The 15,454-nt window shown below is 31.6% G+C and overlaps 1 protein-coding gene across 9 annotated transcripts in view; it reads right to left on the bottom strand.

Annotated features, from left to right (window-relative positions):
- PTPRK (protein tyrosine phosphatase receptor type K) overlaps positions 1 to 15,454 on the bottom strand; it is a 721,856-nt gene that overhangs the window by 134,672 nt on the left and 571,730 nt on the right. For all 9 annotated transcript variants that reach the window (XM_031964293.1, XM_031964294.1, XM_031964287.1 and 6 more), the window contains 3 exons: positions 13,218 to 13,327; positions 10,853 to 11,054; positions 9,245 to 9,350 (listed from right to left, as the gene is read on the bottom strand). In XM_031964293.1, the coding sequence (XP_031820153.1) occupies positions 9,245 to 9,350; positions 10,853 to 11,054; positions 13,218 to 13,327 (418 nt within the window). The remainder of the gene's footprint in view (positions 1 to 9,244; positions 9,351 to 10,852; positions 11,055 to 13,217; positions 13,328 to 15,454) is intronic.

Genomic DNA, 15,454 nt, shown 5'->3' with positions numbered 1-15,454 from the left:
TGTTTATTCTTAATATTCATACTTTCAAAATTTTTATTTCCACATTTTTTACTCCTTCTAGCCCCCTTCAACTTATTGAGAAGGCAAGGACATCAATTATACATATTATATATTTATGAAGTTGTACAAAGCATGTTTCCTTATTAGCCTTGTTGAAAATTTAAAAAAAAGCAAATAAAATTAAAGTTAAAAAGTACATTTCAATATGCCCTGATTTTCTCAGCTTTACATGGTACCTTCAAAAGAACAACTTAACAGATAAATGTAGAAAAACAGAAATATCAATTGTACCCTTTAAGGATTTAATTCAATAAAAGATACATTCAATAAAAGGTCACGCACAGAAACATAGACTAAGAATGAACTGGAAACTAAATAATCCTAAAGAATAAGTGGGTTAAAGAAGAAATCATAGAAACAATAATTTCATTTTTAAAAAGTATAACAGTGAGACAACATAACAAAATGTTTATGATGCAGCCAAAGCAGTACTTTGGAAAAAATTTCTATCTCTAAACACACACTTTAATAAAAATAAGATCAGATCAGTGAATAAATCATTCAACTAAAAAAAAAAGAAAAGAAAAAGAAATCCCCCAAAACAAACAAATGAAACACCAAAACGGAAGTTGTGAAAATAAAAGGAGAGATGAATAAAATTGAAAGTAAAAAAAAAACTTAACTAGGAACTGATTTTATTTTTTTTAAACAACAAAATAGATAAATCATTTACTGATTTATTTTAAAAAGAAGAAAAGAAAATAATTAGTATCAGAAATAAAAAGAGTAGCTGTACCACCAATGAAAAAGAAATCAAAGCAACTACTGGGAGTTATTTTGCCTAATTATTTGCAAGTAAAATTGACAACCTAAGTAAAATGGCAGAATATTTTACAAATACATAAAGAGCCCATATTAACAGAAGAGGAAATAGAAGACTTAAATAATAATATCTAAAAAACAAATAAATTGAACAAGATAACAGTGAGCTACTTAAGAAAAAAATCCCTAGGATCAGAGTTATTTACAAGCTGATTTTATCATTTATGAAACAATCCCAATACAATATAAACTATTTGAGGGAAGGTAGGTAAAGAAAAAGTCCTACTAAATTCTTTTCATGACTCAAATATAGTTTTGATACTAAATCAGGGGAAAAAAAAAAGAAAAAAAAAAGAAAAAATTATAATCAGTTTTCCTAATGAATATTGTTGCAAAATTTTAAATAAACAACAAGGAGATTAAAGCAAAACATGACAAAGTTCATACAATATAATGAGACAAAATTTATATATGCAATTTTGGTTCAATATTAGAAGAAAGAATGTATAATCATAACTTAAAATATCAATAACAAAAACAATTAAAAAGTTAATATTGTAGAAACAACAAATGTAGAAAAAACTTGTGATAAAATAAAATACCCACTCCTATAAAATCTAGTAGAAAGCATAGGAATAGAAGCTTTCTTAAAATAATTAAGTAGGGGCAACTACATGGTGCAATGTATAGAACACTGGACCTGAAGTCAGGAGAGTCTGAGTCCAAATCCTGCCTTAGACACTTAACATTTACTAGTTTTGTAATCCCAGGCAAATCACTTAATCCCAATCCCTTTGCAAATCCTTCCCCCCCTCCTCCCCTGCTTCCCCCAAAAAGTACAGAATGGTAACTGGCATCTACTTAAAACCAAGTAAATATTTTATATAATGGGGATAAGCTAGAAGTCTTTCCAATATGACCTGGGAAGAAGGATGTCCATTAGCACCACAATTATTCAATACTGTTTTAGAAATTCTAGCTAAAGCGTTGAAAAGAAAAATGAATTGGAGAAATAAAAATAGACATTAAGGAAACAACATATCAGAGGAGATGTAGAAAAACTGGGATGAAGAGTGGAGTTATCAACTGGTCTAACATTTCTGGAGAACAATTTGAACTTTCGAGCCAATAATACCATTACTAGGCCTATATCCAAAAGAGATCAAAGAAGCAAGGAAAAGAATTTCCACATAGAAAAAAAAAAAATATTTGTAGTAGCTCTTCTGTTGGCAAAGAATTGAAGATTAATAGAAAGCCCATCAACTGCAGAATAGCTGAGCAAGTTGTGGTATACGAATGGGTTATAAGAAATAATGAGAAGGATGGTTCTAGAAAAAATCTGTGAAAACTTAAATGAACTTATGCAATGTGCTCAGAAGTGAACAGAACAGAACAGAAGAACATTGTATACAACAACAGCCCTAAGGTAATAACGATCAAGCATGAAAGACTATTCTACTATGATGAATACAATAATGTAAGAAAATTCCAAAGGGTCTATGAAGAATGCTATCCACCTCAAGAGATATCTGATGTACTCTGAATGCAGATTGAAACATACTTTTTAACATTATTTTTGTTTGTTTTTTAGTGTTTTTTTTTAAATTTGCAACAATGCTAACAAAGAAACATATTTTGTGTAACTTCATAAATAAAACTGATATTATATTCCTTGTCTTCTCAAGGGGATGAAGATCTAGAAGGGGAGAAAATAAATATGAATATTAAGGATAAACAAATTAAATAATAAGTGCTAATAGTTAATAAGTATAAACTGTAACATCAATAAAATTTCCAGTGAAGTAGGAGATCTCTTTTCATTTTGGAATAGAAGAGAAATCCAAATGTTTAGAAAGGGATTCTTTCTTTCTTTCTTCTTTCTTTCTTCTTTCTTTCTTTCTTTCTTTCTTTCTTTCTTTCTTTCTTTCTTTCTTTCTTTCTTTCTTTCTTTCTTTCTTTCTTTCTTTCTTTCTTTTCTTTCTTTCTTTCTTTCTTTCTTTCTTTCTTTCTTTCTTTCTTTCTTTCTTTCTTTCTTTCTTTCCTTCCTTCCTTCCTTCCTTCCTTCCTTCCTTCCTTCCTTCCTTCCTTCCTTCCTTCCTTCCTTCCTTCCTTCCTTCCTTCCTTCCTTCCTTCCTTCTTTCTTCTTTCTTTCTTTCTTTCTTTCTTTCTTTCTTTCTTTCTTTCTTTCTTTCTTTCTTTCTTTCTTTCTTTCTTTCTTTCTTTCTTTCTTTCATACAGCCCTAAATCATTACTGATTAGTGAAATGTAAATTAAAACAACTCTAAGGTACCACATCACATCTCTTAGACTGCTTAAGATGACAGGAAAAGATAGTGATTAATGTTGGAGTGGATGTAGGAAAACTGGAACACTAATGTGTTGTTTGTGGAATGTGAAATAATCCAAGCGATCTGGAGAGCAATTTGCAACTATGCCCAAAGGGTTATAAAATCTGCATGCCCTGGGACTGAACCAACAGTCCCATTACTGAGTCTGTATCCAAAGGATATCATAAACAAAGGGAAAGGACATACATGTGCAAAAATGTTTGTAGCAGCACTTTTTGTGGGAACAAAGAATTGGAAAATGCATAAATGCCCATCCATTGAGGAATGGCCGAAGAAATTGTGGTATATGAAAATAATGAAATATTATTGTTCTATAAAAAATAATGAATGCGCTGATTTTAGAAAGGCCTGGAAAAATTTACACGAACTGATGCTGAGCAAGCTGAGCAAAATAAGCAAAACCAGGAATATACTGTATACAATAATAGCAAGAATGTGCAAAGATCAACTACGAAAGGCTTGGTTCTTCTCAGTAGTTCAGTGATCCAAAGCAATCCCAATAGATTTTGGATAGAAAATCGATCTGCATCAAGAAAAAGAACTGTGATGATTGAATGTAAATCAACACAAACATACTATGTTCACTTCTTTTTTTTTTTTTAAATCTCTCCCATAGTTTTTCCCTTTTTATAATTCTTATAATTGTTGATAAGTATTAATTTAATAGTTTTTATTTTAAAACTCATTTATGAGAGACAGTTAGGTGGCATTATGGATAGAGAACCCGCCCTGAAGTCAGGAGGATCTAAATTCAAATATGACCTGGGACAGTTAACATTTTCAGCTGTGTGACCTTGGGCAAGTCATTTAGCCCCAATTACCTCAGCAAAAACAAACAAAAAACCCCAACTCATTTATGTCACATTGTATCATTATCCACAAGCATTGTGCATATGCATGTAGATTAAATTCATCTTTTAAAAAACCCTTGATTTCAAGAAATATACATAAAATTGTGGGAATATATGGAGCATAACTATCAAATGTAAAACAACTTAACAAAGTTGTTTCACTTTCTCAGGTTTGCATGAAACCATTAAATGATTTAGGTAGGGTATGCTGTTATAGGTATATACTTTGAAGTCATAGAACAGTAACACTGGAAGGAACAATAGGGCCCACTTAGTACATCTCGTTTCTTTTACAATAAATAAAATGAATCCCAAAGAGATTAAATTATTTGTCCAGAGTCACATTACAAACAAATGTGAAAAAAAAATAATGACCACAAAGAGAACATTGTGAATATTGTTACCTCCACAGAGGTGAAGATATCATGCTTATAACAGAACCTGCTAAGATAAAATTTTGTATTTTTTTTTTTGAGGTAATAATCTCTCTGGAGAGATTGCTACTTTTCTTCTGGCAGGAAGAGTTGGAATTAAATTGTGATCCTTCAGAAATATAATTTCAATGGGTCAAAAAATTTAATACATTTTCCCAGGAAGAACAGCCAATTTTTTTGGAATGTGAACAAAAATTGTATAGCCTATGGGACTGATGGTTAAAACATAAAATAGCATTCATTTTGAAAGATAATCTGGAGTTATCAAACTATGATGAATTAAAGGGATTTTTTTTTAAAGTTGTAGATGAGATCTGAAGGCCTAGATGAAACATGCAACGAATATAAGACACTTTGAAGTGCCTTAGAATTAATCCAAAAAGAATTTTCTTAAGAGTGAAACTTGCCAGGTCTACACAACATTTTTTAATACTGTATAGCTAGGAATTCTTTTTAGCTAACTGAAAGATTAAATTGATAATACTTCTTTGCAATTTTATCAGGCACCATAATGATCAGTGTGGTGCATTTTTTTTGTTGTTGTTGTTCTGAAAACAGCATGAAATATTGAGGAGATTAAAATAGGTAACTGCATCAGAAACAGAAGAAATAGAAGAAATATATGAAGTGGGATCTCCCCCAGAAGGTGATCAATTCCAATTTCACTTTGTATAAAGATAAAGTCACATGTTCAGCAGTAATATTACATTATGCAGTTACATTTAGGCTTAACATATGAAAAGAAAGATCTTAAGGAAATGTAATTTCTAAAGTAAGGTATAGATCAAAAGCTGGTACTGGGTAAAAAATGAAGAAAAAGTATGGCTTAACAGGGTGCAACTGTTTAGGAAACACAATCAGTGTGGTTATGAAATGGAGAGACTTGTATCCATTTCTTAAGTGAACAAATGAGAAGAACTAGTTAATTTGGAAGATCCAAGGTAGCCTGTAATGTAATTATGTAATGTAATGTAATTATGAATTAGTGAATGAAACCAAATAATTTTAGATCATAAGGAAGTAGATATAAGTAAGTCCTCTCTTCAAGTATCATAGTTTTATTCATTCATAACAAATAATCAAAGTTGTTTATGGGTTCTTTCCAGAAGAACCCAAATCCTTAGGTGTCCTGCTCTGCTCTTATTGATAAAATGAGATAGGATTACATAATAAATTAATATGAGAGTGAAATAATTAAACATTTAAGTGTTTACTATGTGTCAGGCACTATATAAAGTGTAAGGCAAACAAATTTTTAAATATGTCTCTGTTTTGGGGCATTATACTCTAAACTGTAAGTAAACAATACAGACTCAGAAAACTAAAACAAGATGATTTGGGCAAAAATATACCTATGATGGTGAATGGATTCATAAAGTAGTCACATGATATGTTCTTTCTAGAAGTAATATTATTATTGATTTGATTACTATGTACTTTAAGTGCATTCTAAAATCATAAATCTATCTTTCTCTGTTCCTTATGAGTGAAAAATGATCAACAGTAGAATCATTTAGCCTGGGAACTATTGAGTTTCAGAGACTTGAAACCTTTGCATTTTATCAATTTACCTACTTACTCTAAGGAACAAATAATAACTTTTTAAAAGTTTATTTTGTAAAGAAACCATACCTGGAAATTTGAAACATTAAAGTCTAATGGAAAAGTCCATCACAGTTTATGTTGTAGGAAGAGTAATAACATTTGCTGGATGTAAAAGACTTGGATTTGAATATCTGGCTGTTTGCTCTCTGCTCCATTAAATTTAAGCAGAGACTATTTTTTTTTGGGGGGGGCCTATTTATATATGCCCAAGATTTTGCACTTGCATTTGTCAAGTCATTTCAGTCATGTTTGACTCTTTGTAATCTCTTTTGGGATTTTCTGGGCAAAGATTTTGGAGTTTGCTGTTTCCTTCTCTACCTTATTTTACAGATGAGGAAACTAAAACAGAGTTAAGTGGGTTTGCCAGGGCACAGAGCTAATCATTTTGAGGGGGGAATTTTAATTTGGAAAGGTAAATCTTCTGAATCCAGCCCTGGTGCTTTATCCAGTACCTACCAAGTAGGTACACTTGGGCTTTTCACTTAGGCTTTCAATAAATATTGATTGCTTCCTTTGAGTCTTCTCATCTAGATTAAACAAGAACAGATGCTTTTAATGGTCTAAATCTTATCCAGCCAAGAGCTGAACTGCTACTTACTATACATATGATTTTGGATAATGTAAAGCAAGAATATCATCTTTTGTATAAAACACATTGATTTCCATGTAAGCAAAGATTCCCTTGTTGACTTCAGCTGCTCAAATTGATATCTGAAGTAAGTAGATGAAAAGAAATCAAGAGCAATACCTTAAATTAGACTATGTTTGAATGCCAAGATAATTCAAGACACCAGAACAAAACAAAGTTGTAAAGTATGTTAGACAATCCAAAATCCAAAGCAGTTAGTTATAGCTATCTACTGTATATCCTCTCTCAATTAAAAATTTCAAATAATTTCATCAATATAATTGGAATAAGCTGAAATCTTCCACATTATAATTTATAAGTAGACAGATAACTCCAAAGTCTGTGTCACGTAAAACATGCTGCAAACTCTCATATAAAAAGGTGGCATAAAGAAGACCATGACTATCTGAAGAGGCATAAGCTGAAGTGACTAGACAGCTCCCAGAAGTAACTGTCAATCTAAGAAGCTCTAGTTAAGATCATAGGGCATTTTTTGAATTCATGAATTTTTGAATTTGAATTTACTTTACAGTCATGTAAAGTGATGTGAATCATAGGCATAATTCCTATGTTGAATATCTGACTCAACATTTCATCTACAGCAGAATCATAGAGGACCTAGGAAAGTTGTAATCATACCTGAAAATGAACACAATACAATTTAATAAAAATCTATAGAAATTTAGTGGTCACTTTTGGTTTAGTGGAAAAAAAGTAATTTCCCCCATATGCTTCAATTGAAAGAATAAATGATTTGGATCCCAATGCTATCTTACAGCCTTGCTATCCTGATTTGTTAGTCAAACAAATGTGCTTGACCCACTATCTAAAAAGTCCCACATTCCAGACAATGCTTTACAGGTTCAGAGACACAACTCTTTATTATCTTAATAAAGATTAATTATCTTTAATAATTATTAAATTATTAATAGACCTATTAGGCAAGAACCACCCAGAGCTCTAGGATAAGGAGCAAAACAATACAATCATTACTTTGGGATGGTATGTCAAATAAATTAATTAAAAATTTAATAAATGTTTAATATATTTTAGGCACTGTGCTATTCTTTGTCCTGTTCTATTGTTATACTCTGTTGAGTATAAAAAGGACAAAATATAATTCCTTGAAGTTTACAATAGAACAGAGGAGGCAAGTTATATTCAGGAAATAATTAACAGAAAGAAGGTATTAGAATTGACATTAGACAACATATTTCCCAAAGACCATACTCAGCATTCCTGTGACTTCTCACCTCTTCCTTTACTTAAATTATCTCACCAGGTTTCAATGTCAATTGCTGGAATTATCTTGCTTTTGTGTTTATATTCTGATTTTTTTTTTTTAAACATGATTCACAAACAACAAAAAAAAAGCTTTTCATCAGTTCATTAGTTAATTATATTCAGTTTGGCTAGCTAGAGATGTATAAATTAGAACTAAGCTGGTAGTTGAAGGACCTTTTTCTCATGAAAGTAATCCATACTGTAAAATATTCTATCATTTGCTCATATTTCAGTAATTTTTATCTTTTTTATTAAGTAGATATTTACAAATTTATTCTCATTGATTACTAATCTACTATTGGTTGGTCTGCATTTAAAAGAAAGTTTATGATACTGAACTTGGCAAGTCTTAAGATACTAAAAATAGGAAGTATTATGAACTTTCAGTTGTTATTCCTCTCTCTTTAAAGCTGCCAATAACAAGCTGTTTTTAAAAGGACTTTAAATTATTATCTATATTACTGTGTGTACCTCAGAAATGATTAAATATTTAAAAAAATTAATTTTAGTCCACAAAGAAGCATGAGTATATGACTATATAAAATTAGATTTTACTACAAGTTTGAAAATGATCACTAACCATGTACATTTAGACAGTACAAATAAATCTTGTGTTGAGGAGGAAAAGGTTAAGAGATTGGGAGAGGAAAGACAAAAAATATTCCCTGAAATTAACCAGACTCATTTTTTTAATCATTGGGTTGAAGTGAGAGAAAATGTTTCTGAATGGTAAGGTAAAAATAGGGTATATTGGTACATGGGGCAAACAAAATAAAATTTAATAGCTCCAACACAATTTCCAATAACAGGTACTTCAGGAAAAAAAAAAAGGTCAGATAGTTTGTATTCAATGCTATTATTCTTCTTCTATTTCCTCGGGTTCCAATTTTTCTATCATACATATGAAATTTGCTACATTATAGTTGATTTATTGCATTGGAAAAGAGTTATTTTCCAATCTTCTTTCTGACAAATATCTTCAAACGTCATATTCCACAGATACCAAAAGAGAGGGGAAAAAATAATATGGTACTAAGAGAAAAAAAAATCAAATATCTAAATCAAATAAAAAAGAGGGGGTTAAGAATACCAAAGAATCCCCTTATAATTTACATCTAACATATATCTATATGTAGGCTTTGTACAGGCAAAGAAAAAACTGACAATAATGCCAAATGAATATCACTTAGAAATGAATTATGTTATTAACTTTTAGTCAATTAAAGCATAAACTGTTCTGTTGGCTGCTTCTTCTATTAGCCTTCCTCTTACCTGATGGGTGCACCTTTAGCTTGCGCAGGTCTCAATAAAACTGTTATAGTGGTGGCAGTTTCATTAAGGGATGCATCAATTCCTTCATAGTCAGGTAAGGTGGGAGCTGATTAAAAGGAAAGAGAGAGAAAGAGGGTTTGATCAAGCAGCACAGTTTTGTCAGACTCTAAATTATGCTGAATTCCAAAGGAAATGAAAATCAATGCAACATTTAATTGTCAAATATGTTCATTGGGGGAAAAAAGCACATAACATTAATTGCTACAAAACTTTAGGTATTTGTATTGAACGTTTTGGCAATAAAGATTTTGTTGATTTTTATATGAAAGAAATTAAAGAGAAACCATGAAATGGTTTCTGGAGCAAAAGTATGGAGAAGAATTGAGGAAAGTTAGCTTATAAAAATGAGACTCAATAGAGGCATTTAATATACAATCATGAAATATTATCATGGAAGGTCACTGAGTTATTGACTTGAAAGGAACCCTTAGAGATTATAAAATGGGACTTCTCATTTTGTAGCTCTAAAGCCTAAGACTCCAGAATGATCAAATGTTTTGCTCAAGGTGACACCAGTAATTAATTACAGAACCAGGAGCAGCATTTAACTACTAGGTTTCCAGTGCTATCTTCTTCCATCATATTACAATTGTGTGTAAAAAGAACTTTCTTATCTCAGGTATTTATATTATTGACTACTTCTAGGCACATGAACAATTATGATTAGGTTGGTTAAAAACAAACAAACAAACAAAAAGAATATAATACAATAATATATGTGCATATATTATTGTATTATAATATAATACATAATCAGAAATGCCCATCACTTTTATGAGGAAATTTTTCATTATCTAAAGTCAATGAAATTGGTTGGAAGAGGATAAGAAATTCAGTTAGTGAATAAAAGAGGAATAGGAAGGAAAAACCATGGTCCAACGTGCTCCTCTATGCAATAGGGAATTCACTGAGGCAGAAGGGAGTGCTGGGTAGTATGTTATGTGCTGCTGCAGTAATAACTGTCTTAGATATGGTTAGTCAATGGTGATTAATAATGGAGATCAAAGATCTCAAACAATGGCTTGCAACATTATTCAGGGTAGAACTAAACTAAAATATAACTGGAAAATATTTAACAAAATAAATGGAGATATAAAACAACATAATGTTAATACATGGGTTTCTCAGTTACCATGCAGTTCATGGTCTCTTAAGTGAGAAATTAAATGGAAAAAAAAAACAAATTTTAACTAACAGTATATGGTTCTTTTTTGATGTGAAGTTAGGTAAATATAACTATGTAATGCTTTTTTATTATATCTTTTTATTTACAAAACACACGGATGGGTAATTTTTCAAAATTGATCCTTGCAAAACCTTCTGTTCCAACTTTTCCCCTCCCCTAGATGGCAGGTAGTCCAATACATGTTAAATATGTTAAAATATACTATGTAATAATTTGAATTGAATTTATTCTAAGTGATTTTAAAAACCATACTAAATTTATTAAGATATATTCTCAAAGGCTATCTTTTAAAAAATGTATCACTTTCTCCAGAACTCAATAGTACAAAACAAAACACCTTTCCATATCATTTATTTGAATACCTGAAATATTGGTTGTAATGTTGATTGCTGTAGCTGGCCCAAAGCCTTTGACAGTGCTGGCTCTTATAAAGAACTGGTAGGTTGTTCCAGGGTGCAGATGCAAAAATACATGATGTGTACTGTTCCATAAATTTGTCACAGTCTGGGGAGGCCCGGCCACAGGAACAGCAGGATCAAATGACCTGATGCTGTTATAGCTTACCTATTTGTTTAAAAAAAAAAAAAGTCTTATTAGGCACTTCCCTACATAATGGTTAACTGCTCCTAACTTGTTTCCCAATATCCATTGTATCCCTTCTCTTTCTTCTCCAATCTATCCTTAATCCAACTGCCTAAATGATACTCTAAACATTAAGGTCTGACCATATCAATCCATTACTCAACAAACTTCAGTGGCTTTCCATTGTTTCCAGGATAAAATGTAAGCTCCATTGTCATTTAAGGGCCATAATCACCTGGCACAAGTTTGTCTTTCTGGCTAGTAACACATTTTCTGGTCACACTCTCAATATTTCAATTTCTCAATACTCAATATTCACAGGAATCACTTTTCACCATATATAAGATTACTTATCCCATATCTGTATCTTTTGCATAGGCTGTGGTCCTCACCTTTCGACTTTGGAACTGAAGTTCCTTCAATCCTCAGTTCATGCATCATTTTTTTTGAAGAGATCTTTTCCCATTCCCTGAGTCATTAGGATGCCCTCTGTATACTTCTCAGATGTACATACAAAAACATGCGCGTATATATGTATATCTGTGTGCGTGTACACATAAATACTCTTATTATATTTATCTGTGCATATGTTATATCTCTCTAGAATGCAAACTCCTTGATGGTAAGCAAGGAATTTTCATTTCTGTTTTTGTATCCTCATAAGCTAATATAATGCTTAGCATATGACAGCCATTTAAGAAATGCTTGCCTGGCTTTAATTGAATGAATGAATGCTAAATAACCCATTTCTAAATAAAACCATCTACTTGCTAGGATTATTTTTTTATCCATTTACTTCATTTAACTTCCTTTCCTTCTCTTTTCTGGTATGCACATAGATTCATATTTAGAATTTTGTGGCTATAGATATAAAAGTTTCCTTTGTTATCTCATTTTTTTCTAAATCAACACATTTTTATGTAAATAATATTCAAGATATGATAATATAATCACAACTTGCTGGAAGTTCATGATTCCCCCTTCAATGATTCACTTGTCTCATTTTGTAACCATCGGAAATTTAAGTATTTGTAAGCTTTAACGAAATCTAAGTAGGCACAGATATCCTTATATATACATGAATACTTTTTGACTTGATACTTTTGTAACTACTTTTTTAGGAAAAGGAAGGAACAGACAAAAATTCTAAAATGTATGTATTTTAATAGCCTGTTTATACCATTCTTGGATTCATAAGGAGAGAGTCTCAAAGAAATAGCCAAAGTCAACTTAAAACTCCAAGAGTCAGATTTATATGGACCTTTCCCTATTTTTGTATTATTTGGCAAGTGAAATTCCTGGGTCTCTATTAAATCAAAAATTTTGACAGTTCTCTATTAATATTATAAGACTATATATTTGTGAATGTCATGATTTATTACACATAATCGTGAAGAAGTCTGACTGACATTGCCAATACCCATCTCTAGCAAGTAAAAAGAAAAGTTGTACATTTAAAGATAGAAATTTACAGATCCTGTTTCATGGTACTATCACTACTCAATATCAGAGAAACATCACTTAGGATCAAATATATTAAAAATGCAAAGGATCTGTAGTTCATCTATTCCAATATCTTCATATCTTGATGAGTAACATCAACATATGAGGATTACAGAATAAAAATGACATGCCTACAAGGTAGCTAAGAGGCATGAACAATAGAGCACTGACCCTAGAGTCAGATTCACCTGAATTCAAAACCAGTCTCCAATATTTACTAGCTGTGTGATCTTGAGCAAGTGACTTAACTTCTACTTGCTTTTATTTCCTCAACTGTAAAATGGGATAAAAAGAGAAGATTCAAATGAGATAATATGTGTAAGAATACGTGGCACAGTGCAGGGCATATAGAAGACATCATATGCTTATGGAGTTTCCTCCTTGCTCTTCTACTCTCTCTCCTTCATGATCACATAGATAGCAAGTAGCAGAACAAGGATTAACATTCAGGAAATCTGATTCAAAATCTAGCACCCTTTCCAGTATTCACACAATTAGAAAATATTTAGAAACCACACTGAAGTGAATTAATAATGACCTGAATATTATTGTTTCCTAAATATTATTTCTCTTTTCTCCAATTCTGTTTTATCTCCCATCCAATATGTTTATGCACATTAAAATGAACTTTTTCATCAATACCTCATATTGAGTGATGATTCCATTTGGATCCAAAGGTTCTTTCCAATTCAGGAAGATCTTGTTTTCAAATGAGGTTCCTTTAAGAGACTTGACAGGAACTGGACCAGGCACTACAAAGAAGAGGGGTTTGGTTAGAAATATGTCTATATATGGGGGGAAGGGAGGGAGAAAGGAAGAGAGAGACACAAAGAGGGAGAGGGAGGGGTGAGTAAGGAAGAGAGAAAGAGAGAAAAGCAGGGAAAAAAAGGGGGGGAGAGAGAATATGAAAGAGGGACAAAGGGAGAGAGAAGAAATCAGATGTGCTAGATCAATTAATTATAGGTATAAATGTATATGGCATATGCATATATATATATACATAATGTACATCTACATAATTTCTATCTATATTTAATATATGTATACTAAAGACTGGGTCTCTCTACCAAGCCTGACCTGAACATATATAGCAACAGCCTCTCATAGACAGGATTCTATTGTTGATTGGCAGAAAAATTTTAACATGAGTTGGTTTGCCTCACCTTAGGTAGCCTGGCGGCCTACTGATCCAGGGATTCACCCAATTGGTGCTGAACTATGGCAGACATATAATAGGCTTTAGCCTATTGGAGATTAGAACTTTTCTGCTAAAATAATTCAACAGCTTCAACCTTTCCACTAGCAAAAATTACATGGAAATACTATCATGCCCAGTTTGGACACTTATTAAAATGTTATATATGAATATAATGACACTGGATTCAAGCTGACAAATAGGGAACCATAATACATTTGTTTCAAGTACATACTTGTAAAACAAAAGGAATGATATTCCTTTGAGGTAAGAATAGATTAAATACATTTTTGAGCAGAGAACATTATACACCATAGGTACTCAATAAATGTGTACTGAATGACATGAAATGCTTGAAGATGACAGCATATAATCTGATTTGACTTCATTAAGCCTCTTAGTTAATATATTTGTTTCAAGAACATGACTGTAATTTCTGTATAGAATTTTTAAAGACAATGACAGATCAATAAATCTTAGCAAACACAGTTCAAAAATAATTACTATTAACAGAAAAAATGAAAACCAAACCAAATGGAATGAGACTATGCCATCCATTAGTACTCAGTTTGATACCATCTCAAATACTTTTGTATGAACAAAAAACAATACCCATAAGCATAAATTCATAAAAGTGATTGGTTAATGGTGAAGAAATTTTCTTCACCATTAGTGCTTCACCAATAGTGCTGAATTTTCAAATGAAAAAAATTTTTCAAAGCAAATATAGCCAAGGGAAGTTAAAATAGCAGGAGATGGAGGCTTTTTTTGTTGTTGTTGTTATTTTTTTTTTAATCGGAATAATCAATTATGAAGTATTCCTAAGTGTAAGAGGGTTTGAAGCTTCACCTGAACCTTGCTTATGCTGAAAATAGTTCACAGTAACTGATAACTACAACAGCAGCAATTTGGAAAGCTTAAGAATCCTCTAGTTAAAGTATATTCCACCATCAGTCCCTTTTTTTGTTCACTTGTACTTTTTACTTTAAAACATAAATTCACCTAGAGTGTTGAGTGTGGCTTTTGAAAAGTTAAGAAACAAGTAGAAGGAATAAGATACTTCTAAAAATATGCATAATACTTCAGTTTTCATTAAAGTATTTTTCTTATTCCTCTTAAAGTCAGCCTAAATATCTGCTTGCATATTTTAATTAATATTTTTTCCTTAATCTAATGTTCTAATGAACTTCACACATGACATTTTCAGGGAATGCATTTTTAAAGTATAATGCAATTTTTTGAGGAGTGAAATAAATTAAAAATCACTAGATCAAAGAAAATGCTTTACATCATGGCTAGCAGCATCAAGGCAAAGCAAATGGTCTGTCACAACAGTGAGATTCAATTCAATCTACAAGGAGACCATGAATGATGACATGACCTCTGGGACAGGCAACATAATTTGGCACATTAATAATAAATTCATGAAGGCAAAGAAGCCTATAGTAAACAGCTGAGATGCCAACACTAAACTTCACAAGAACTGTTCATCCATCTGTCAGTGGAAGAGTTGGGGAGAAGTTAACTAAGGCATCCAGGGATGTTTTGCTTCACTGTATTGACACAGATTATATAACATACAGAGGCTGATAGGCCATGACAACTCCTCTGTGTGTTTTGTGGCATTTGTTGATACTCTTGTAGGCAGGGCATTGTTTTCCAAAGGAGTATCTGTTCTTCCTCC

The sequence above is a fragment of the Sarcophilus harrisii genome, chromosome 4 (assembly GCF_902635505.1).
Source record: "Sarcophilus harrisii chromosome 4, mSarHar1.11, whole genome shotgun sequence".
NCBI classification, from domain to species: domain Eukaryota; kingdom Metazoa; phylum Chordata; class Mammalia; order Dasyuromorphia; family Dasyuridae; genus Sarcophilus; species Sarcophilus harrisii.
The sequence above is the reverse complement of the archived record's forward strand: the minus strand, read 5'-3'. Positions and strand labels throughout refer to the sequence as shown.